This window comes from Bombina bombina, chromosome 1 (genome assembly GCF_027579735.1).
Source record: "Bombina bombina isolate aBomBom1 chromosome 1, aBomBom1.pri, whole genome shotgun sequence".
Classification (NCBI taxonomy): domain Eukaryota; kingdom Metazoa; phylum Chordata; class Amphibia; order Anura; family Bombinatoridae; genus Bombina; species Bombina bombina.
In genome coordinates, this window is record NC_069499.1 from 96,379,061 (window position 1) to 96,406,237 (window position 27,177).

A 27,177-nucleotide genomic window follows, 5' to 3' on the forward strand; every position below is an offset into this window, starting at 1 on the left:
CCTAGGTTTAACTTTCAACTAAGAATAACAAGAGAGCAAAGCAAAATTGATGATAAAAGTAAATTGGAAAGTAGTTTAAAATGACATGCCCTATCTGAATCATGAAAGGTTTTTTGTTTTTGTTTTACTAGACTGTCCCTTTAAAGTGAATTCTGGCTGTTGTGTGACAAAATTACTGCTCTTATTTGCCTGCGTACCATAACGTACCAAAAATACCAAGGCAACACTTACTCCAGATTACTTTAATTCTAAGTAAAACAGTGCAATATATACAGTTCAACTTTGTAGAGAGGTCAGCATGATACACAAACATGTGCACTTCTCTGAAAAACTTCATGCAACAGCAGGAACTTTGGATCGGTTTCTAGGTTTTTGATAATTTAATATGATGATCTGTAACTGAATAAAAAGATCTGAACAAGGCAACACCCCCACCCCCCCTAAAAAAAAAAGTAATAAAAAACAAAAAAAAAACAAAAAAAACACCCCAACAACAAAATACATACATACACATACACACACACACACACTTTCTAAAGGTCCATATCAGAAAGAAGCTTGCCTTCTTAATTTTACAAAATAGAAGACAAATGTTATGTACAATTTACTCCAAACAAATTCAAAATAGAAAATTTAAAAGTAATCTTTAAGTAGCACTGACCAAGCTGATACAGCTAGGCTGGTTTTAAGCTGCAAATACTTTCCTATACAGAAAATTTAGAGGCAGAATGGCAGCCCTCTCTTTATGAGAGAGACACAAAAATAATAATAATTATTATTGGGGAATCGTTCAGACATCTAGTTGTTATTTTATTAAAATGAAGAATTGTACAAAAAAAAAAAAAAAATCAGGAGAACACACACACTCAACAAGATCACAGTTGTTGCAGATCAAACAGAAGTATTAACTTCAACATTAAACTTTTTTCTGCCAGAGAATGTTGCAATATATTGTGCGTTACAGTCCTGTTTGGCAGCCCAGGGGTTAAGAATCTAAAGAACTAAAAGATTGGACATAAAATAGGTATGTGAAAATAACACAAACTGTGTAGACAGATTTCTAAAGGTTTTCAGTTTTTATGTAATATAGTAACCCAGCGCTAGTGTCTAATCATCTAAGCTGTTGATTCAGCTACAGTAATACTGCATTCCATCCATACGCCTTCTTTTCCTAGACTGCTGTTGTTCAAAGAAGCGCTGAATATCTTCTGTCTGTACAACCTAAAAAGAAAACAAAAAGTGGTCAGTCATCAAATGCCTGTGTGTACACAAGCTCAACTTTTGTATGGGACCATTAAAATGGGAAAATAATTTACTTTGTTCTGATGGTATTTTTATTTAAGAGAATACCTAAGCAGGTAGCGTGAACATGAATGGAGAAATATGGCAGCCGTTTTGCTACACTGCTTTTGAGCACTAGATGACAGCAGTGTTTTTACTATATAAAATTGTTAAAACCATGCTTGCTAAACTGTTGCAACATAGGGGTCGATTTATCAACCACTTCGGCAGGCTTTCGCCTGCCTACGACTACAGGTTCTCACAAGAGAACCTGCACGCCATATTTATAACAAGCAGTGGTCATTAGACCGCTGCTTCCATACCCTTCGCTGCTTCTTATCAAATGACCTACAAAAAAAAAAAAAAATCATCATAGAATTTAAAACGTGATTCTTAGATAAAAAAAATTAAAAAAATCATTAGCTAAACGAGTATTGTGATCGACCTCTATATCTGTAATCCAACATTTCAGTTTGGACTATTATGTCCCTATAATTTATACCATATTTTAGTATTAAAAAATTCTATATACATAGAAAGCAATTAATAGTTACAAGTGTTGTATGAGCCCTGGCAAATAATGTTTTTTGAATAGCAAAGGGCTATTTTAGTTGGATTAGCAGCAGATACTATAGTCTTATGCAAAAGCTTACTAAATGGAACACAAAACACCCTGTAATTACTACACGCTTCTAGACCTTTTCTGACCATATCAGCTAAATCTAAACAACATTTTTAAAACAAACACCTTTCTTGCTGCAATGGTTTTTCAATAACTCCCCCCACTACTTGCCAATCAGGGCTTGCGCCTGAAAACAGCAAGACTAGCCATGGTCAATAGGTTCGTATAAGAATTGTTTTTCATTTATCTGATGAAGCAGCCTTGAGAGCTAAGATGCAAGGAAAGGCGGCACATAATGAAAGTAGAATTAAAAAAGTCCATAAATATCATTTTATATTAAAATATCAAGTTGGTTACTGTCCCTTTAATGTGAATGGGATAGATGTAGCTTAACACAGATAAAGTATTTAAAGCTCTCTCAGAGTAAAAGCATACAAACCAGCGAACTATAAACACATTCTGCTTACCTTTCCTTCTTCTGCAAATGTTTTCAAGTAATCCCGTAGCTCTGTTTTAAGGTCATTATATTCTGAAAAGATGCCATTTAAAAATCAGTAAAGAATGATGCATTTGTAACAAGGATACCTAAATGTTCTCTCTATATCAAATATAATTTTAACATCTTAAAAGGGACATGAAACAACATTTTTTTCTTCATGATTCAAATAGAAGTAAATGTAATTCTGTTCTATTATCTAACTTGGTTTCATCTCTTGGTATCCTTAGTTGAAAAGCATACCTAGGTAGGTTTCTGGAGCAGCAATTCACTGCTGAGAGCTAGTTGCTGATTGGTGGCTGCAAATATATGCTTCTTTTCATCGGCTCACCAGATGTGCTCAGCATGTTCCCGGTAGTGGTAACAAAGGATACAAAGAGAATGACGCAAATGGAAAGTTCTTTAAAATTGCATGCACTATCTGTATTATGAAAAACAAATTTTTCATGTCCAATTAAACTTATTTCATACGGAAAAAAAATAAGATATTAAAAACGGAGGGTAAAGCAAGTTTGTACTTAGTGAGCAATTCATGCTAGATCATCATCACCTAACACAGTGGGGCAAAAAAGTATTTAGTCAGCCACCAATTGTGCAAGTTCTCCCACTTAAGAAGATGAGAGAGGCCTGTAATTTTCATCATAGGTATACCTCAACTATGAGAGACAAAATGTGGAAACAAATGCAGACAATCACGGGGTCGATCCGATAAAAATCGTCGCCCGCAAAAGTCGGCGACGCCAATATTTGCGCGGGTTTGGTATCCTATATACGGCGTAACCTAGAAGTTACGCGCGTATATTTCTGCCGTCGCCCGTAGTTTTTTGGGCCATAGGCAGGTATACCAAACCCGCGCAGTTTGGTATCCAATATACAGCGTAAGGACTTACGTGGCGAAAATGGAGAAATCTTACTCCATTTTCACCTCGCCACAAAAAGCAGCCGTAAGAAGCCTTACGCTGACTATTGGAGCCCCGTAACTCCCTAAACTGGCTGCTAAAATAAACCTAACGCATGCGCAATGTCTATCTCCCTGTCAACCGCGATCCCCCGCCGCAATCCATAATAAAGTATTTAACCCCTAAACCGTCGCCATCTACATAAACTAACCCCCTACTGTGAGCCCCTAAAACCGCCACCATCTAACTGATTTATCCCCTAATGTGAACCCCTTACACCGCCGCCATCTATATTAAAATTATTAACCCCTAATTTAATCTACCTACCCCGCCGCCAGCTATATTATCTATATTAACCCTAAGTATATTATAGTTAATATAGTTATTACATTATATATATTAACTATATTAATCCTAATTATATTAGGGTTAATATAGTTAATATAGTTACTATAGTATTTATATAAACTATATTAACTCTATCTAACCCTAACACCCCTAACTAAATTCTTATTAAATAAATCTAATTCATATTATAAACTAAAATATTCCTATTTAAATCTAAATACTTACCTATAAAATAAACCCTAAGATAGCTACAATGTACATTATAGCTATGTTAGGGTTTATATTTATTTTACAGGTAAATTGTTAATTATTTTAACTAGGTATAATAGCTATTAAATAGTTATTAACTATTTAATAGCTACCTAGTTAAAATAATTACCCAATTACCTGTAAAATAAATCCTAACCTAAGTTACAAATACACCTACACTATCAATAAATCAAATAAACTACAAATATCTATCTAAAAATACAATTAAATAAACTAAACTAAACTACAAAAAAAAAACAAAACACTAAATTACAAAAAATAAAAAAAAGATTACAAGATTTTTAAGCTAATTACACCTATTCTAAGCCCCCTAATAAAATAATAAAGCCCCCCGGAATTAAGGTAGAAAAATCTGATTGGCTGATTGAATCAGCCAATCAGATTTTTCTACCTTAATTCCGATTGGCTGATAGAATCCTATCAGCCAATCGGAATTCGGCGGACGCCATCTTGGATGACGTCATTTAAAGGAACCTCATTCGTCGGGAAGTCGTCGTGCCGGATGGATGCTCCGCGGCGGAGGAGCGAACAAAGAAGATTGAAGATGCCGATTTGCTTGAAGACATCACCCGGATGGAAGAAGACTTCACTGCCGCTTGCTGGAACACATCGCTCGGATCGGATGAGGAGTTCGGCCCGGCTGGGTGAATACAAGGTAGGGAGATCTTCAGGGGGGTAGTGTTAGGTTTATTTAAGGGGGGTTTGGGTTAGATTAGGGGTATGTGGGTGGTGGGTTGTAATGTTGGGGGGTGGTATTGTGTTTTTTTTTGCAGGCAAAAGAGCAGTTTTCTTTGGGGCATGCCCCCACAAAAGGCCCTTTTAAGGGCTGGTAAGGTAAAAGAGCTTTGAACTTTTTTTAATTTAGAATAGGGTAGGGAATTTTTTAATTTTGGGGGGCTTTATTATTTTATTAGGGGGCTTAGAATAGGTGTAATTATCTTAAAAATCTTGTAATCTTTTTTTTATTTTTTGTAATTTAGTTTAGTTTATTTAATTGTATTTTTAGATAGATATTTGTAGTTTATTTAATTTATTGATAGTGTAGGTGTATTTGTAACTTAGGTTAGGATTTATTTTACAGGTAATTGGGTAATTATTTTAACTAGGTAGCTATTAAATAGGTAATAACTATTTAATAGATATTATACCTAGTTAAAATAATTAACAATTTACCTGTAAAATAAATATAAACCCTAACATAGCTATAATGTAATTATTAATTACATTGTAGCTATCTTAGGGTTTATTTTATAGGTAAGTATTTAGATTTAAATAGGAATATTTTAATTAATATTAGATTTATTTTAATAAGAGTTTAGTTAGGATGTTAGAGTTAGATAGGGTTATTATACTTATATATATATATATATATATATATATATATATATATATATATATATATATATATATATAATATAATAACGATATTAACCCTAATATAATTAGGGTTAATATAGTTAATATATATAATAACTATATTAACCCTAATATAATTAGGGTTAATATATATAATATAACTATATTAACCCCAATATAATTAGGGTTAATATAGTTAATATAGCTGGCGGCGGTGTAGGGGGATTAGATTAGTGGTTAATACATTTATTATAGGTGGCCGCGGTGTAGGGGGATGTAGATTGTAGGCAAAAGAGCAGTTTACTTTGTGACAAAGCCCCGCCAAAAGCCCTTTTAAGGGCTGGCAAAAGAGCTGTTACTTTGGGGCAATGCCACGCAAAAAGCCCTTTTCAGGGCTATTTGTAGGGTTAGACTTAGGTTTAGTGGTAGGGATAGTTTAGTATTTTAGGGGTTAAATAATTTAATATAGATGGCGGCGGGGTAGGGGGATTAGATTAGGGGTTAATAATTTTAAAATAGATAGCGGCGGGGTAGGGGCTCACTTTAGGGGGTAGGTAAGGTAGATGGCGGCGGTGTTAGGGGCTCACTTTAGGGGGTTATAGATTTAATATAGCTGGCGGCGGTTTAGGGGTTAATAACTTCATTAGGTAGCGGCGGGCTCCGGGAGCGGCGGTTTAGGGGTTAATACATATTTTATTGTTAGGATAGTGAGGGGGGATAGCGGATAGAGGGTTAGACGTGTCGGGCTACGTTAGGGAGGCGTGTTAGACAGTGCGGGTGATTTAGACTTTACTCAGGTTTTGTAGGCGCCGGCAGTTTCTAACGTGCCGCAAGCCACTGGCGACGCCAGAAATTTGTACTTGCGCAGATTTCTGGACATCGCTGGTTTGTCAGACTTACGGCACGTTAGCATCTGACGGCGACATATATGGGATAGTTCGAGTTGCGAGCTGAAACTGCGGGCGACGCGGGTTCCCTCGCTTGCGCCGCAAACTACGATCTATATCGGATTGCGCCCCACATTGTCCGATTTGGAAAGAATTTATTTGCATATTATGGTGGAAAATAAGTATTTGGTCACCTACAAACAAGCAAGATTTCTGGCTCTCACAGACCTGTATCTTCTTCTTTAAGAGGCTCCTCTGCCCTCCACTCATTACCTGTATTAATGGCACCTGTTTGAACTTGTTATCAGTATAAGAGACACCTGTCCACAACCTCAAACAGTCACACTCCAAACTCCAGTATGGTGAAGACCAAAGAGCTATAGAAGGACACCAGAAACAAAATTGCAGACCTGCAGCAGGCTGGGAAGACTGAATCTGCAATAGGCAAGCAGCTTGGTGTGAAGAAATCAACTGTGGGAGCAATAATTAGAGAATGGAAGACATACAAGACCACTGATAATCTCCCTCGATCTGGGGCTCCACGCAAGATCTCACCCCGTGGGGTCAAAATGATCACAAGAACGGTGAGCAAACATCCCGGGGGGACATAGTGAATGACCTGCAGAGAGCTGGGACCAACGTAACAAAGGTTACCATCAGTAACACACTACGCCGCCAGGGACTCAGATCCTGCAGTGCCAGACGTGTCCCCCTGCTTAAGCCAGTACATGTCCGGGCCCATCTGAAGTATGCTAGAGAGCATTTGGATGATCCAGAAGCGGATTGAGAGAATGTCATATGGTCAGGTGAAACCAAAGTAGAACTGTTTGGTAGAAACACAACTCGTTGTGTTTGGAGGAGAGAGAATGCTGAGTTGCAGCCAAAGAACAAAGTTACAGATAAGGGGAGCTGAGAATATATTGCGTGAATATTTGAATTTGTAAAGGTTTTTTTCGCTTTTATCTATGTGCATGAATGTGCATAAACTTGTGAAGTGTCAGAATGTTATAAAATTGATTGCATCATAATAAGCTATTAGTTCGATAAATTGGTAATTGCAAATATACAGTGACGATAATGGTTTCTAATAACACCCAGTAGTAATGAATATAAATAACAAAAAAGGCTTATTATCGTCACTGTATATTTGCAATTACCAATTTATCGAACACTTCACAAGTTTATGCACATTCATGCACATAGATAAAAGCGAAAAAAACCTTTACAAATTCAAATATTCACGCAATATATTCTCAGCTCCCCTTATTTGTACCTTTTTCAATTTTACACAGCTGATTGAAGGAACAACTGTATTTTTAAGGTTAGAGCAAAAAATCTCAACACATAACTTTAAGGTGCCCTCACTCAAAACTGTTCTTATCCTTTGCAACCAAAGAACACCATACCTACTGTGAAGCATGGGGGTGGCAACATCATGCTTTGGGGGCTGTTTCTCTGATCCGTGTACATGAAAGAATGAATGGGGCCATGTATCGTGAGATTTTGGAGTGCAAACCTCCTTCCATCAGCAAGGGCATTGAAGATGAAACGTGGCTGGATCTTAGCATGAAAATGATCCCAAACACACCACCCGGACAATGAAGGAGTGGCTTCGTAAGAAGCATTTCAAGGTCCTGGAGTGGCCTAGCCAGACTCCAGATCTCAACCCCATAGAAAACCTTTGGACGGAGTTGAAAGTCCGTGTTGCCCAGCGACAGCCCCAAAACATCACTGCTCTAGAGGAGATCTGCATGCAGGAATGGGCCAACATACCAGCAACAGTGTGTGACAACCTTGTGAAGCCTTACAGAAAACGTTTGACCTCTGTCATTGCCAACAAAGGATATATAACAAAGTATTGAGATGAACTTTTGATATTGACCAAATACTTATTTTCCACCATAATTTGCAAATAAATTCTTTCCAAATCAGACAATGTGATTGGTGGATTTGTTTCCACATTTTGTCTCTCATAGTTGAGGTATACCTATGATGAAAATTACAGGCCTCTCTCATCTTCTTAAGTGGGAGAACTTGCACAATTGGTGGCTGACTAAATACTTTTTTGCCCCACTATATGTACAACTGCCACTGCTGAAAACAAATCCTAATAAGTATTTACAAGCATTAAATGTAACCCCTTCCTGCCGTTAGGACCTTCCATGGCGTCCTAGCTACTGGGCTTTAGCTGTACTGAAGCCATAGGCGCTTCATGAATGGGATTGCGGGTTGGGTGCCTAGCGTCATAAGCACTCCCCCCTTGATTACGATCCCATCATTGAGTTAATGATTTCAATTTTTACTTATTTGTTTACATCAGAACTTTGTACCAATGTAGACAAATAAGACTCGGCAGGAAGGGGTTAAAGTAAAAAGGAACATACAAAAAAAATAAGTTCCCAAAGAGTGTCCCCTCTCTCTTTGCTATTCTCATTGCGATTAGGATTTGCCAGTGTTGGATGTGTATTTAATTTTAGGCCTTCATCAAATAAACCCTTACATTTTACTGACATGCCAAGGGTGCATTGCCATTTTCTGATGAGCCATTATTTAATGTTCAATCAGGGTCACCTCAGAGGCTATTTTGGATCTCTGAGATTCTAGTCATGCAAATGAATCCTATGAAAAAGTAACAGCAACCATCTGAGTTTGCTCAGCACATACATTAAACTCACGATTCATGTTTAAAATAACTTCCCGATATACTTTTACTATTATAATTACTTTGTGCGATTGGTATCCTTTGTTGAAAAGCATACATAGGTAGGCTATGGTAATTGGTGGCTACACACGTGCCTTCTGTATTTGGCTCACCCAGTGTGAGCAGCTAGTTCCCAGTAATGCACTGCTGCTCCTAGTTTCACTCTTCAAAAAGGATACGAAGAATACAAATCAAATTAAACAATAGAAGTAAATTGGAAAAAGTGGTTTAAAAAAAATGTAAGCTCTATATAATCATGAAATAATTTTGTTTGGGGATAGTTTAATGAATGCGTAATCTTTTAAAACCTAATCTATATAACTAGAATTGTGTATTTGGCAAACTATAGTAATAAAATGTTTGTTGCTGATATTGATAATGCCAGTGTTTGCCACTGTAGACTGAATTTATCAGATGTATGCTTGATTTGGGCCTTAATTCATAAAACCATGACAATGGAGTACAGGTAGTGCTTTCTGATTGGTGTCTAAATCAGCAAGCGCTACCTAGGTGCTGAACCAAACATGGGCCGGCTCGTAAGCTTACATTCCTGCTTTATGAAATAAAGATACCAAGAGAATGAAGAAACATTGATAATAGAAGTAAATTCGAAAGTTGCTTAAAATTACATGCTCTATCTAAATCATGAAAGAAAAAATTGGGTTCAGTGTCACTTTAACAATAAAATGGATCTTATACCCGACTTTTAGTCACTAGTTAGAATTTACTGATAATTACATGAATCATGAACTAGCAACCTGTTTATCTAGAAGAGCATGGCAATAAGTCAGCTACAGAGCACACTAATAGACTACATGACTTACCGCAGATGAGCTCCACCTGCTGCACTCGGTTCATGTTACTGAGAGCAGTCATTAGGGGATCTCTTCCCTCGCTTGCTTCATTTTTGCCTTTACTTTCATAAGCCAGAACGGTGTCACTTTCTTCCAACAGGAACACCACTTCAAGCTCAGCGTACATTTTCTATTAAACAGAATGACAGAGAATTTGTTTTATATCACACGAATGTGCTCATTGAAAATGTTTTATTACATTCTTGCTGCACCCTAAAAACATTATGAAAAATATATGTGCATAAAATCTAATTGCATTTAAATGGACATCGTACTGTAAAAAACCCCAAATATAGATATTTAAACTGCTTGAGTAGAAAAATCATTAGTGCAAATATTAAAATACAAATCTCAGGACAGATCCTCTCCCAGATTAAGCTGTAGAGCCATTACCACAGTCTATCAAGTAGTAGATGTTCAGCTTTATGCGCAAGAGGGGGGCGCAAGATTCTGCATATTTTTGCTTTATAAATTAAAAAGTTAATGTATTAAAAAAAAAATAATTATATATATATATATATATATATATATATATATATATATATATATATATATATATATATATATATATACACACACATATACACACACACTGATATACATCAGCTCAGAAAAAAACATGTTTGTGTGTAACAGATTTCCTTACTACTTGCAACCCCCTAATTCTGTGCTACACACAACTGTGTGATGTTATAATGAAGCAAACTGCTCACCCGCAGCACACATGCAGCAGGAATCCTACTGTGGCCATTCATTTAGAAAACTATGACTCAAGTGGGAGAAAACGCTATATTTCTAAGAGTGGTTTAATAAAAGAAATCCCAATAGATGTCATTTTGTCCGCCTTTCCTATAATTTAAAACTAAGGAGGCATGTCCATGAAAAAAAAAAAAAAAAAAAAAAAAGGCAAATCTTGCCAACAAATCTTGCTTTAAAACTAATTCATTTTGTATGCATATACTCTACAATGCAGTGATAAGCATATTTTATGTGAAGGTGCCATTCCAAGTGTAGTGTTTAGCTCTCTTGTGCCATTCTGTAGTAAATCAGTGATTTATATACGTACCATGCAGGTGTCACATGTGCACAGCTTGCTGCGCCAGTTGCCCAGCCAGTACACAGCGGTATCAGTCCTGTACCCTTGATGTATTTTATTCTCCTCAAGTTTACATGTGGCAACAGGTTTAGACTCGGTTTTCACAGGATGAGAAAGTTCTCCATTTGTACATTTCTAGACCCAAATAAAAGATCATTTCACATTTTTACCGTCAAAAACAGAAGCGTATCATGAAAATATAGCACTATGGCCTAAACATTTAAACGGTTTTCATAAATCTTTTTATGCTTTAGATGCCGTTTGGGCTTAAAAAAAATAAAAAGATTGCGCTAGATAGATCCAAAATCCATAAGTGGATTCCATAATTTGGATTAAAATAAGAGAATACCTCTTCAGATTTGGTGCTAGTAGATGGGCCATTATGCTGGTCAGCCATATCCTCTTCCTTAATATCTTCGGCCTTTATATTTAATCCATTTTCAACTTTTACATTTTGTTCTGGACAGTCGTCAACTTTAAGATCTTCTTGTTCCACTTCGGCAGGGGTAATTTTAGTCACAGTAGGAACTTTAAAAAGGAAAAAATCAAAAATCAAATTTTACCATTAAAATGATTCACTAAGCCATCCTATAACTATTTAACTAAAGATTACTGTGAATGAAATGGAATACCCTAAGGAAACATCAGTAAATTAAACATCTAACAGTTACTTCCTGTTTGGTTTCATTTCCAGGGTTTAGATCACATAGTGCTCTCAAGAGGATTAAGGTGCATGAAATGCCAAGAAAACCTCCAAGTTGTCAAGGAACTTCAGCAGATCAAGATTTGGGTATATTACGGATGAGGACATGTATTGCTTCACATATTTATGTTTGTTGACTCACATATGCTTAGATCATGACCTGCTAGAGATTGTCGGTTATACAACTAGTAGGATGAAAAGCGTTTAATCTATAGGGGCTGCGATATTCATAGTGCAAAATAAAAGCTTTATAAGAGTGTGTTGCAATCCTAGATTTCAGGATCACACCCTGGCATTAGTAAGTTTTGGTAATTTATGTACGACTTCTAATGCTGGACTATGAAAAAAATATTACCTGCCTTCTCTATTTCTAGTTAATAAAAAAGGTTTCCATCAGCATGAAAGAAAATGCTCTAAAATCTATTAAAAAAAAAAAAAAAAAAAAAATCAAAAATTTGAGAATCTATATAAGCCAGCTAAGCGGATTCCTAACATTTCATGTTCAGTCTGGTCAGGCTTATTCTCCAGCTGAATGTAATTCCCGATTGCCTTAAAAAGGGACATACTGTTAGGTCTATATTTCAAACATATATTGCTGTGTTTTGAGTTGAAAAAAAAAAAAAAAAAAAAAAAAAGGTGAGCATTAGAGTCCCAGTTGCACAGTATAAAACACTGCTAAGGAGCATTGTTATCATTCATGAACGCTAATGTTTTTCCTCCTGTTCCTGTAACCGTCTTAAAAGCCATTCTATTTTAACTCCTTAAAGTTGCCAGATGGTGAAGCTCCTCTTCATACTGGGGGACACCACCCTAGAGCACTGTGCATTAAAGGGACAGTCTACTTGGGCACCAGTTCTGTCACAGGGTGTGACAATACCGACGGCTTCAAGTGCAGGAGGAATACAATAACATGAGTAATAACTATTCTTTAAAGTACCTTGCAATTTAAACAGATTTCACCTGTACATGTTAAAAAATATTTTTTTGCATAGAAATGTATAACTGCCATTATTTGGGCAATAGATATAGATATATATATAGATATATAGATAGAGAGGATGAGGAGGATAGAGAGGATGAGGAGGATAGAGAGGATGAGGAGGATAGAGAGGATGAGGAGGATAGAGAGGATGAGGAGGATAGAGAGGATGAGGAGGATAGAGAGGATGAGGAGGATAGAGAGGATGAGGAGGATAGAGAGGATGAGGAGGATAGAGATATATATAGATATATATAGATATATATAGATATATATAGATATATATAGATATATATAGATATATATAGATATATATACACACACACATACATATTTACATCTTTAGAGATACAGAGCTATGTTCTACCTCAATGGAAAAAAAAAAACTTCTTGTCAAAATTTAATGGAGGTAGATCCAGTTGTTTTGACTGTAACCCAGCCTAAAATTTGTCACACTGCAAGAGAGGGAACAGCACTTTTTCACAGCTTAAAGTATTCACCAGATGGAATCCAAATTTTCAATTTCTGCATGAAATATACCTCCACATATCAGTGAGGGACTGAACATGTCGCACCCTTAGCCAAAATTTTAAAAGCAGGAAATCCGATCGCAAAATAAAACCAACGTTCCCATCTGACAATGAGGCCATAAAAGTGTAATCTGTAACGGCTGGTAATGCATAGCTGTCTCTTCTACAACTATATATTACATTCTTTTTAATAGGGTCACTAATATAATATTTAACACCTTATAAATAAAAATTACCTGCCAGCTGTGCAGCATAAGTCCACAGGAAGGAACAACGGTTCATACAAACTTGGCATACCATTTCCTGATAATCTGCGTCTTCAGGTGGAACTGCACCCAGATGCTAGGAAAGGAATGTTTATATTGCTTATGTGCACACACAAAACACACACACACACCTTGCTTACAGCACATAGAGATGGATTAATCTAAAAGAAAATATTTATAATTTAAAAACAGTAGCATTGTATGGAATCTCACAAAAGGAAAACACAAATAACTAAGTAAAATGACTAACAGACACATACATAAAATACATATACAATATTTAGAGAAGCAAAGTTGCCGTTTATTTCATTTCACACTTACCCTTCCATGGAACCAGTCTTCACAGACCACACACTGAATCATCTCATCGGGAACCTAAATAAGATTGCATTTAAGTATTAAGCATGTTCTCTTTAAACTACACATACTAAACTTTTAAAACAGAGCTCGACAAAACTGGACTTAGCAGGTAGGAATCTAAATTCTTAACGTGTTCAAAAAAGACCCCCCCCCCCCACCCCCTGCAAATTGTGTAGCCTAAAATGCTACAGATTTCCTAGACAAGATCATTTTCTTTTTTGCCTTTCTTGGAAACGTGGGATAAAGCACAATTTTTATGTAAAAGAAAGAGGCGTTTTAATTTTTAACCAAGTCTCTGATCTATACAGGAAAAGACCCTTCATTATCAGTTAGGTAATAATGCTTAGAATATTTTATTACCAGATATTTACATCTGAAGTGACAGAGTTTAATGTGAAATAAATAGTTAATTTCCTGCCCAAGACAACAACCAATAAAATAGCTTTGCATTGCACATGTTATATTAAAGCATGGATCGGCAAACCCAGGAGACCACTGTATTAAAGGGATACTACTTTAGAAAAAAAAACCCAATATGCTAAATAAAAAGAAACAGATTTGGTATATAAAAAAACAAATTACTTGTTTTCTTGCTAAATAAGCACTTAGAAATTATCAGTGTAGCCACTGCACTAAGGACGATGATGGAGAGGACATTCTGTCCTCTTCTGAGCATAGGTAGAACCTGGCTTTCTGTCACTCTAGCTTTTCTGATTAGTAAACTAGCTCATGTTACTCTAGAAGGTTTCTGACAACCCACTAGATATGCCTACCTGTAGAGACCCCAGCCCCCTTGTAGTGCTGTTACAGGAATTGATATTGCACAAATGAAGTTAAAAAAAAAAAAAAAGTAAAGTCCTTTTAAAATGATGAATAATACATTTCAATTATTTCTATTAAAGGGATAGAAAGCCCAAACATTTTCTCTCATGATTTAGATAGAACATAACATTTTAAACAACTTCCCAGTTTACGTCTATTATCAAATTTGCTTTATTCCCTTGTTATCCTTTGCTGAAGGAACATCATTGCACTACTAGCAGCTAGCTTTACACATCTTATTATCCAATCACAAGAGAGACAAATGTGTGCAGGCACCAATCAGCAACCAGCTCCCAACTAGTATAGGATATGTGCATATTATTTTTCAACAAGGGATAACAAGAGAACGAAGCACATTTGAAAATTGAAGTAAATTTAAAAGTGTCTTAAAAATTACATGCTCTGTCTGAATCATGCAAGTTTATTTTTGACTTTCCTATCCCTTTAAATATAAGCCACTGTTTAGTGTTTGTTTCATTCTTGGAATTAAAAAAACAAACAGAAAACAACAACAAAAAAATGACTATTTTATATCAATTTAAAATATATCTCACCTCATCTTCAGGATCAGGGTATGGTCTTTTGCAGGTACAATACAAGCCAAAGAAATTTGTATTATATTTGTTAGCAGCATTACACTTCTCCTTCTCCTAGAAAAGGAAACAATTGTTTATGTGTGTGACAGAGAGGAGATAGAGCTCCCCAGCAGACATCAAGTGTATTAACTCAGGGAAGCCAAGCAAACAGCATAAATAATTAATACATTAGGGCAGGGAAAGAGACAGGTGGCAGCCTTTTCTTAGGCTAGACCCCTGGCTGCAAAAATAAAGTGTGGGTGGCTGGATAACGCTTCAATGTGGAGAAAATAAGGTAAAATGTTCTTATAAATACAAACATTAATAAGAAATAATGCACTGTCCCTTAAACCCCTTGAGTGCTAATGACGGCTCAGAGCCATCATTAGCACTCAACTACCTTTTTTGCAATCTGGGGGCCCCCACCCGCTCCTACCCCGGCGATCGGGCCTGCATAGTGACAGGCATCGCCGGGGCTTCCCGTTACGTGCAGTGACGTCACCGCGCAACGACGCGACAACGTCACCGCGCAACGACGTCACCGCGCAACGACGTCACCGCGCAACTTTATATAAAATTGTCAATACAAAGTATAGGGAAAGGGGGAATGCTGCTTAGAAACCTGTATCTCAGGGATCTAAGCAGCTACAGACCCCCAAGACCCACCATTGGAAAGGTATAAGTCTTGTGGATCTGGGGGAAAAATAAAAGTCAAAAAACGTTTTTTGAAAATAGTAGAAAACAGAAAAATATTAAATTCAGCTTAGCACTCAAAAGGGTTAAGGTGCAAATCTCTCTGGCCACAGCAGGCTGTTTGTATTACACTACAAACCAAAAAGGTAATTTTGCTGAACATCTTTTAGTAACAGAACTATTTTGTTCAAATATAGAACAGTGTAAGTTTAAAAAGTCACAAATGTTCCATTGTACTTACAGGAAATAACTTGCACTCCATCTGTTTGAATTTTCCATTGCCACAGTCACAGCGAAAGTTCCTTTGTTTAAAAAATAAATATATATTATATGTAATTTATTAATTATATACGCACGGATGGAAACAAACATTTTTAAAGCGATCAATCAGTGGCTGTAAGTGATGCACTTTTATGGTTACACTATAGCCAGGTTCATGTTTTTTAATTTAATAACAAAAAGGCAACTAAGTTAACACACAGAAAAGAAATCTCAAGGTAGAAAACTAAATTGGACCATAGGTCAATGAAACTCATGTTTATGGTAACAAAATAAAGAGCTGAAAATAACTACTTTGAAGTTTATGCACGATATTAAAATGCCTAACCGTTCTATTCAATATATTTTTATAATCAGATAAATTGCCATTTAACAGTTTTTTTTGTGTTTTTTAATCTAGAGAGATGTATAATGAAGCTTCACTAATGTAATTATTAATAATGTACTTCAGATTGTTTTAAGAACAAGTAAAAAACATAATTTATGTAAGAACTTAACTGATAAATTAATTTCTTTCATGGTGGCGAGAGTCCACGATTTGTTACACATGGGATATACATTCCTACCAGGAGGCGGCAAAGTTTCCCAAACCTCAAAGCCTATAAATACCCCACCCACTCATATCTCAGTTTAACGTATAGCCGAGAAGTGAGGAGTAAAAAAGAAAGTAAGAAAAAGCCATAAAAAAACCCAACAAAAACAGAAAAAAAGGATGTGCTCTTTTAAAAAAACAACCCATAATAGGGAGAGGACCTCGTGGACCCTCGCCACCATGAAAGAAATTAATTTATCATCAGGTAAGTTCTTACACAAATTATGTTTTCTTTCATATAGGTGGTGAGAGTCCACGATTTGTTACCCATGGGATATAATATCCAAGATGTGGAAGTCCACGAGCAACAAAATAAAAAGGGAGGGATAAAATAAACCGCTTTAATCGCTGAAAAATTATATCCAAAATAAAGTATTTTAATAACTAAAAAAAAAAAAAAAAAAAAAAAAAAAAAAAACTTATAGGCAACAGAATCAAAGAGTGACCACTGCCTGAAGAACCTTTCTACCAAAAGCTGTTTTTGACGAGGCAAAAATATCAAAATGGTAAAATTCGGTAAAAGTATGCAAAGAAGACCAAGTGGCTGCTTTGCAGATTTGATGATCATCATCATGTATTTGTAGAGCGCCAACATGTTCCGCAGCGCTATGAACATGGGTGGTATATAAAAAACGATTACAGGGATCAAATGGGGAGAGAGGGGCCTGCCGAGAGTTGCACTGTTGTAGTCGGCTCTTATGAAGGTGAACTACAAACAGCTAGGCTCATAGGCTTACATGCTATGGGGTTTTAGGGAATAGCAGTGGAGATAGGAAGGTTAGTGTAGGTTGTAAGTCTTCAAGGAGCACTTGAAGCTTTTAAAGCTAGGGGAGATTCTTGTGGAACGAGGCAGTGTGTTCCATAAGATGGGAGCCAGTCTTGAGAAATCTTGTAGACAGGAATGTGAGGAGGCAACAAGAGAGGAGGAGAGTAGGAGATCATGAGCGGAGTGAAGGGGACGGGAGGGAGAGTATCTGGAGACAAGGTCTGAGATGTAGGGGGGAGCAGTGCAATTGAGGGCTTTGTGTGTCAGAGTTTTGCGTTTAATCCTGGAGGCAAGAGGAAGCCAGTAAAGGGATTGGCAGATGAAGAGCGACGTGCAAGGAAGATGAGTCTGGCAGAGGCATTCATTATAGACTGTAAAAGAGCTAGGCGGAAGCTAGGGAGACCAGAGAGGATAGAGTTGCAGTAGTCGAGGCGGGAAAGGATGAGAGAGTGAATTAAAATATTTGTTGTGTCTTGTGTTAAAAAAAAAAGGTCTAATTTTAGCGATGTTTTTAAGGTGGAAGCGGCAGGCTTTAGCCAAGGACTGAATGTGAGGAGTGAAAGATCTGAGTCACGTGTGACCCCAAGACATCGGGCATGTGAGGTTGGGGTAATGATGGAGTTGTCAACAGTTAGAGACATGGGGGGTGGAGATTTTGGAAGAAGGGGGGTGGGAAAATAAGGAGCTCAGTTTTGGAGAGATTTAGCTTGAGGTAGTGATCAACTGAAGCCTTAATCTTGAAAGCCCAAGATGTGGCAACTGATCTTGTGGAATGAGCTGTAATTCTTTGAGGTGGAGACTGACCTGCTTCCAAATAAGCTTTGTAAAACAGAAGTTTTAACCAAGAGGCTAAAGAAATAGCAGAAACTTTCTGACCGTTCCGTGAACCAGAAAAAATAAACGAAGTCTTTCAGAAATCTTTAGTGGCATCAACATAATATTTCAAAGCTCTGACAACATCCAAAGAATGTAAAGATTTTTCAGCATAATTTTTAGGATTAGGACACAAATGGGGAACAACAATTTCCCTGTTAATGTTGTTATAATTAACTTTTGGCAAAAAACTTGAAAAAGTAGTCCGCAAAACTGCTTTGTCTTGATGAAAAATCAAGTAAGTAGTTTCACAAGAGAGCGGATAATTCAGAAACTCTTCTAGCAGAAGAAATAGCTAAAAGAAACAAAACTTTCCAAGAAAGTAGTTTAATGTCTAAAGAATGCATAGGCTCAAAAGGAGGAGCCTGTAAAATCTGCAACTCTAGATTGAGACTTCATGGAGGAGAAATAGATTTAATAACAGGTTTTATTCTGGACAAAGCCTGAACAAAACAATGAATGTCTGGAAGATGAGCAATCTTTCGGTGAAACATTACAGAAAGAGCAGATATCTGTCATTTCAAGGTACTGGCAGATAAGTCTTTATCCAACTCATATTGAAAAACTGAAGAAGAATTCTAAATGTATGCCAAGAAAAATTATGAGGTGAACACCAAGAAAGTTTTCCCAACTTTAAAATACATTTTCCTGGAAACAGGTTTTCTTGCTTGAATCATAGTATTAAATTACAGAGTCTGAAAAACCTCTGTGACTAAGAACTAGGCGTTTAATCTCCACGCCATTAACTTCAGAGATTTTAGGTCTGCATGAAAGAAGGGACCTTGAGACAGAAGGTCTGGTCTTAGAGGAATCTGCATACCAAATACTGAGAGGCCACGCAAGAGCTATCAGAGGATTGTTCCATCTTGATTTTTGAAATCACTCTGGGCAGTAAAACTAGTGGAGGAAATATATAAGCATATTGGAATGACCAAGGGACTGCTAGAGCATCCGTAATTACTGCCATAGGATCCCATGACCTTGCAAGGTATCTGGGAATATTCTTCTTCGAATGAGAGGCCGTGATATCTATTTGTGGAAGACCCCAGATCTGAACAATTTGTAAGAAAAAAATCCTGAAAAAGAGAGATAATCTGCCTCCCAGTTGTCCACACCTGGGATGTGAATCACAGCGATGAGACAGGAATTGGTTTCTGCCTAAGAAAGTATCCGGGATACTTCTTTCATGGCTAGGTAACTTCGAGTTTCCCCTTGATGATTGACATAAGCCACTGTTGTGATATTGTCTGTTTGAAAACGAAGGTAAGGTTCATCCTTCAAAAGAGGCCAAGCTTGAAAGCTTTTAAAAGAGCACAGAGTTATAAGATATTGATCGGAATCTTAGTTTCCTGAACATTACAAACTCCCTGTGCAGTCAGGGACCCCCATACAGCTCCCCAACCCATAAGACTTGCATCTGTTGTGATCACAGACCAGGTAGGGCGAAGAAAGGAAGCTCCGTGAAGAAATTGGTGGTTTAGCCACCATGTCAGAGAAAAACCAACTGTTGGGATGCAAGAATATTAGTTGTGATATTCGAGTATAATCCTTGCACCATTGGCGCAACATGCAAAGTTGAAGAGGCCTCATATGAAAACGAGCAAAGCGGATCGCAACCTATGCTGCAATCATTAGGCCTAACACCTCCATGCACATAGCCACTGAAGGGTATGATAGAGACTGAAGGTTCAGGCAAGCTGAAACTAACATTATTTCGTCTCTTTTCTGTCAAGGAAAAAATCATGGACACGGAGTCTATTTGGAATCCCAAATAAGTGACCTTTAAGGAATCAAGAAACTCTTTAGAAAATTGATCCTCCAATCATGATTTTGAAGAAAGAACAATAGTTGAGTAGTGTGATATTCTGCTGGATGAAAAGATTGAGCTAGAACCAAGATATCGTCCAAATAAGGAACCACCACAATACCCTGCTCTCTGATTACAGATAGAAGGGCACCGATAACCTTTGAAAATATTCTTGGTGCTGTTGCTAGGCTAAACAGAAGAGCAACAAACTGAAAATGCTTTTCTAGAAAAGAGAATCTCAGAAATTGAAAATGACCTGGATGAATAGGGATGTGAAGATAAGCATCCTGTAAGTCTATTATGGACATATAAATGACCTTACTGAACAAAAGGCAGAATAGTCCTTATAGTTTCCATTTTGAAAATTGGAATTCTCACAAATCTGTTTAGAGTTTTCAGATCCAATATTGGTCTAAAGGAATTCTCCTTCTTTGGTACAATGAATAGATTGGAGTAAAAACCCTTTCCTTTTTCCGGAAGAGGAACAGGGACAATTAGTCCCATAAGCTCTAGATGTGAGACACGTTAGAAAAGCCAGAGCTTTTAACAGATGTTTTGGTACATGAGTTAGATAAAATCGTCCCCTTGGGGGTTTCATATTAAAACCAATTCGATATCCGAGAGATAATATTCTGAATCTAGGGATTTTGGACAGATTATTACCAAATTGTTTGAAAACGTTTTAAAATGCCCCCTACCAGAAGAACTGGGTTGGGGGCCGCACCTTCATGCTGTTTTCTGGACAGGATTAGGTTTCTTGAATTGTTTTGATTTATTCCAATTGGAAAAAAAGGTCTCAAATTAGAGCCAGGGGCTTTCGGAGAGGGGGAAGGCTTCTGATCTTTGTTTCAGAAAGTATAAAAACGATTTGGAGCCTTGAATTTCCCGTTAGATCTATAGTCTTCTTACCCTGAAAAGAAAGATAATAATCTCATTTTAGAGACCATATCAGCATTCCAAGATTTAAGCCATAAAGCTCTTCTAGAAAGCATAGCTAAGGACATAGTTTTAATATTAATCTTAATAATGTCAAATACCACATTGCAAATAAAAAGATTTCCCTCCTGTAGTAAATTAAGAATATTACAACATTCAGGGTCTGAAGATAATTGCTGAGCAAGATTAGAAAGCCAAAAAGTAGAGACAGCGGCTACGTCAGCAATAGATATAGCTGGCCTAAGGTCATAACGAGTATGTAAATAAGCACTTCTCAAAAAAAAAAAAAAATTCCTATCTAAAGGATCTTTGAAAGAAGTACTATCCTCTAAGGGAATCGTAGTACGTTTAGCTAGAGAAGAAATAGCCCCATCTACTTTAGGGATAGTTTAGCATAGCTCCAAATTGGCGACATGTAAGGGATACAATTTTTTTTAAACCTAGAAGAAGGGTTAAAAGAACTACCAGGTTTAGACCAGTCTTTAAAATATTAGAAACTGCGTTAGGAACAGGAAATATAAAAAAAATTATTTAACCTGTTGCAAGGAATATCCTCAGAAGGTTTAGGTTCTTCAATTTCTAAAGTGACTAAAACTTCTTTTAAAATAGAATTAATATGCTCAATTTTAAATAAAAAAGAAGATTTATCTGGTTCTGTATCAGATGAGGGAGCCTCAGAATCAGAGGAACTATCATCATGAGAAGATACATCAGTATTAGTCTGATCATTCCATACTTTACTAGATGATGGTAAAACATGGGCTGATCTTACACTTATTTGAAGGCGGAATTACAGTCAGGACCTTCTGAATTGAAGCAGCAATAAAAGTCTTCATTGCTGGGAGTACGCCATCTGCATCCATCTGTGAAATAGAAGGAGCATTTGAAACCATAGAGACATCATTAGAATGTGATAAAAACAATATACATGAGACACATAAATTTGCTGAAGATGGAACTTCAGAAGTTTTACAAAAAACCACACTTGGCTTTGGCAGAAAGATGTACAACAGACTCAGGTTCTTTGGTAGTTTCAGGAACAGAAGCAAGATGTTCCATTATGGCAAAAATCTAATAAAATCAATAATGTACAAAATAATAATACTCCTTTTTTGCTAAAAAAAAACAAACAAAAAAAAACCCTTTTTGCTTAATAAATAAATGTTACTAATAATATTAGATAAAGAGCACTTAATATAGCATTAAATTAAAGCCCCTATATTTAAAAATGAGGGTGAAAAGAATACCGGAGAGAAACTATTTAAATTAAGGAGGGCGCAAAATTTTCACGCAAAAAAAAAAAAAAAAAAAAAGCACACCAGGTGCAACTATGACGTCACCGGGAGCTCAATAAAGGCGCTCCTGTTAAAGATTTTTTTTTACTTCCCCCGGAGACCGTAAGTACCCTCTGATCCTTAACGCTCCACAATCAGGAAAGATAGGTATCTTAAAAGACCATAACGCTCCCCTTACAACATACTTAGAGAAAAAAAAAAAAAAAAAAAATAGTTGAAATGAAACAAACATGCTTGTCCCTGGGTCGCATATATAATAAATATAAGCATACACTTAACAAGTGCCCAAATAATCAAACATGTCTTATGAGAAAAAGCAATATACTTACCTGTCTTTTGCAGACACACGTCCACTAGAAGCAGACAGCCAACCAGTACTGAAAGTATATCAGCAGAGGTAGAAAATAGGACTAAGTTGATCTGTAAAGGGAGGCAAAAAAAGAAGATTTACTGCGACCGAATTAACAGAGAGCTTCAAAGAAGACTCCCAAAGGTTAAAACATGGTGTCTTAAGAGGTTTGGGAAACTTTGCCTCCTCCTGGTAGGAATGTATATCCCATGTGTAACAAATCATGGACTCTCGCCACCTATATGAAAGAAACATATTATACCAAACCAATAAAATACATGGGGTATGTCATTAATTTGTTTATTTTTGTATAAATATCACTAGATGGAGTGTATTTGTTGTTAACTACGCCCTGAAACGTCACTGAATAAAACAACTTGCCGCAGGTTTGTTGAAATATATTATATTATATATATATATATATATACATATACACACATACACATAAATCTGGGGTCATTGCAATTGAAACAACACAAAAACTATAAAACTATTTCTGTACACATATGCAGCCATATTAAAAAAAAAACCCTGTAAATTACCTCTTTGTATAGAGCTCAAAAAGATCATGTCCTTCATGACACTTATACGTGCAGGCTAAGCAGATGCCAGCAGGCTCCTCTTTATTAGGTGTACACGTATTACACGCATAAAGCGCCTGTCTCTTCACATAACCCTGTACAGGGCAAAGAAGAAAAAAGCTTTACATGGAGGCAAATGTGTAAACAGAAGCAAAATGTAATTACCGTCCCACAACTGTCCTTTGTAGGTACAAAGCTAGAAAATAGCATATTTTTTTCTTTTAAATACATTTTTTTTTTTTTTTTTTAAATGTACGGAGTAACTAACACGGGTAGGTACATGAAGCTGAAGTTAGCTCCTTATTTGGCCAGCTTCATATTCAAAGGTTGAAGTTAGCGTATTATTCACTCAGCATCTTATTCAGGTTAGCTTCTTATTCATGGAAGTAATTATTTTTAAAACAATTAGCAAAGTTAATGATATTAATCAGGAAATTTGGCACCATAATGTCCATTAATTTCAATGGGATATTCTAAATAAATAACCAAGCTTTTACTCTATTAAAATGATCTTGGCTCACTCACATTAGGCTCGTTTTATGCTAATTGGGCATCCCTCTATATAAAAAAGTTAAAATTAGGTTGAGTCAAATGATAGATTATATAATATGGCATCAAACCAGGCACCCTAGCATCCATGCATTTCAAAGGGAAATTCTGAATATGGAACAAAACAATTAAAAAATATGGCACAAAACATGGGACCCCAGAATCCATGCATTTCAATATGAAATTATAAATAAAGGAACTGAGTTTTACATACATAATAATAATGGAACAGTTTGATTAATTAGGATTCCAGGTTTGGTGTGATATTTTATGATAAATGTAATTTGGCTAAGGTTAGTTTGATCTTTTTTTCTATAGAGGATGCCAAATTGGTATAAAAGTGAGTGAGTCAAGATAATTTTAATACAGGAAAAGCTTGTTTCCTTATTCAGAACTTCCGATTGGAACCCATGGAAGTTCAGGTGACAGGATATTGGTGCCATATATTTACTGAACAATATAATTTGGCTCAGGCTACATTGAACTTTTTCCTAGAGGGATGCTCAATTAGTATAATAAAACAAGCCAAATCTTGGTGAGCCAAGATGGTTTTAATAGAGGAAATGCTCAGTTACTTATTCAGAATTTCCATTTGAAGTGCATTGGGTGTTAGATTTGGTGTCATATTTTATCATCAATATCATTTGGCTCAAGCTAGATTTAATAAATATATATATATATATATATATATATATATATATATATATATATATATATATATATATATATAACCAATTTGTATAAAACAAGTCTAATCTGGGTGAGCCAAAAGGTTTTAATAGAGTAAAAGCTTGGTTACTTATTCAGAATTTCCCATTGAAATGCATTGAGTGCCAAGTTGGATGCCATATTATATGATCAATATCACTTGGCTCTGGCTAATTTTATTTGTGTATATGGAGGGATGCCCAATTAGCATAAAACAAGCTAAATGTGAGTGAGCCAAGATGGTTTTTATAGAGTAAAAGCTTGGTTCCTTATTCAGAATTTCCTATTAAAAAGAAAGGAAATTATGGTGCCAGGTTTGGTGCCAAATTTCATGATTAATATATTAACTTTGCTAATTGTTGTTTAATAAATAATTACTTCCATGAATAAGAAGCTAACCTGAATAAGATGCTGGGTGAATAGAAAGCTAACTTCAATCTTCGAATAATAAGCTGGCCGAATAAGGAGCTAACTTCAGCATCATGGTAGGTACAGAGGGATGCAATTCCTTAGTAAATGTGCACTTGTTTTTAAAACTGAGACATGTGCTTTGAGGGACTGGAAGTTTTTCAGTGACATTGTGTGTAATGTTAACAGTGTGCACCAGTTGTGAAAAAAAAAAAGAGCATAAATAATTAGGGACAGAAGATGCGTCTCCTTGTACCTAAAAACATTTGGGTTTTTACAGCATATAAAACGATAACAACAGAAGTGCAGAAGGTAGGATTGCCATAACTACTCTACAAAAATACTGGACAACCAGTTGATCACTGTGATAGTGTGACATGTATAATGTCAAACTACAACCCCTCCCTAATACTCCACTGATTAGTGACACAAATGCATGGAATTTGCTCTGATTTGACTAAAAGTTACAGAAACAAAACAATGTAACCATATTTTATGTGTCTATTAACATAGATGAGCAATGATCTGACCCGTGTTTGACTGTAGGTAGTATAAAGAGCAAATATTTGTTTTTGAACCCCTTTGTGACAGAGCGCCAGTAGAATGAGTTTAAATTTTGTTCCAGGAATACATAAATTAGTTTTTAGCCCTAGTAAAAGAAAAGGAGGTTTCTGCAGATGGTGGTACTTAGTTGGTCTCTTAATTCAATGATTAGGCTGCCCTAGGCATAAATAATAATAATGCAATGTACATACTGGGTCACTTCTTCCTGGAACTATAGAACTGAGGCTCCTTTGGCCTATAAAATGTAATGGCCACTAGATTATTGGACAGGTTATTAGACAGCTCATTTAATTAGCTGATTATATGGTTAAATGCAGGACACACGACATCATTGACAACTACTTTATCAGACTTATTAAAATGTATAAGGTCCATCTGAATACCCAATGTTGGGAGCTTATTAGAATAAGCGGCGTTGTTAGCTTTGTTGCTCTAATATAACAATTTTGGTTGCATTTAAAAAAAACCTCAGTTGACCACATTGCAAGAGTGTTGTCCCCTGACATAAGGACTAATACCCCAATGTCTCATCGTTACCTCCGGGTACGAGCATTTCTCAGCATCACTCCCTCCTAGAACGGCGCAGGCCTCGTCTTGCAACGCATCATCCTCCTCCAAAACGTCTAGCAGGGACAGCACTGGCTCCTCATCACCGGCCGAATCGTCTAGGCTCCGCTTCTCACCCTGCTCGTTTGCCGCCATCTGCAAGATCAGAAAGCAGATGAGGAGGAGAAAAGAGGGGAACAACTTCCAGTTCACTTAGGCGGTAACAAAAACATAACACTCGTGACTTCCGGTGACGCTACCTGTGGTTACCATAGCAATGTTTAATCAGACAGCATCTCGCGGGGAAAATGTAATGTCTTGTTAACGTTTATCATAATGCTTCCTCAATAAAGAGGCTGTTAGACTCTGACTAAAATAAAACCTGATGTGCTATACCAGCTGTAAACTCCTAACACACACTGTATAATGCATATTAAAATTGAGTAGCAACTGCGCAATGTAACTATCCATATCTAAAATAGTCAGAACTATATAAATATGACGTTGAACGCCATTTAGGCGTCTAATGATATTGCCCCAAACCAAGATGGAACTGAAGAACTCCAGCATTTGGTAACGACGAAAGCAAGCAGTTTTTTGTCGTGTTTTGATGATGTCATCTTTTAGATGATCATGGAGGTGTACGCAGAGCTGGTTTCCAGGGATGGCAGTAAGCGCCCCTTTCAAGTTGGCTGTGAGCGGTCACTGAAGGGGCTGATAGCCGGGTTGGATCAACTGAAGAGCGATGTGTCTGTGGTGTTAAGCGAGTTGGTGATACAGGAGAAGGAGCAAAGCGTGGCGGGAGGAGCGCATGAATCTGCAGGTCAGCATGTGACACTGGATACAAATGTCAGCTCTCACTACCAGGGAGCATGAGACACTTTTATATTGACAAAGTCCAGCATTTATTCAAACAGGCCGGTATATCATCCGGTGGTTCAGTAACAAATGTGCAAAATTAAAGTGAATGTAAAGTCAGCTTGTTCTCTAAAGTTCTGCGTAACAGTGAATGTTAAATAACATGAGTTTAATTCATCAAATTTTTTAAAAAATTGTAATTACCGTGATTTTTATTGATTATAGCCTTGCACCCGTCATTGTAATCCTCCGCCCGGCATTTTCGCTAACTCTCTGTGATTGTATGCACGATCCTTACAACCAATTACTGGATTAACCACGGGGGGAC

At 36.6% G+C, this 27,177-nt stretch overlaps 1 protein-coding gene across 1 annotated transcript; it reads right to left on the reverse strand.

Annotated features, from left to right (window-relative positions):
• Window positions 1-227: 227 nt before the first annotated feature.
• UBR7 (ubiquitin protein ligase E3 component n-recognin 7) lies at window positions 228-27,177 on the reverse strand. Its single transcript, XM_053697530.1, has 12 exons — window positions 27,054-27,177; window positions 25,983-26,147; window positions 23,178-23,311; window positions 15,980-16,040; window positions 15,025-15,120; window positions 13,610-13,663; window positions 13,259-13,364; window positions 11,160-11,338; window positions 10,781-10,945; window positions 9,685-9,844; window positions 2,371-2,432; window positions 228-1,221 (listed from the first exon to the last, which is right to left on the reverse strand). The coding sequence occupies exons 2-12, from the start codon at window positions 26,145-26,147 to the stop codon at window positions 1,129-1,131; spliced, it is 1,275 nt and encodes a 424-aa protein (XP_053553505.1). The 5' UTR covers window positions 27,054-27,177; the 3' UTR covers window positions 228-1,128.

Coding starts and splice junctions, on each gene's coding strand:
- UBR7 (XM_053697530.1), bottom strand. CDS start 26,147: ATGGCGGCAAACGAGCAGGGTGAGAAGCGGAGCCTAGACGATTCGGCC. Junction 15,121..15,979: donor TGGAGTGCAAGTTATTTCCT/GTAAGTACAATG, acceptor TTCCTTTTCTAG/GAGAAGGAGAAGTGTAATGC. Junction 13,365..13,609: donor AAGACTGGTTCCATGGAAGG/GTAAGTGTGAAA, acceptor TTCCTTTCCTAG/CATCTGGGTGCAGTTCCACC.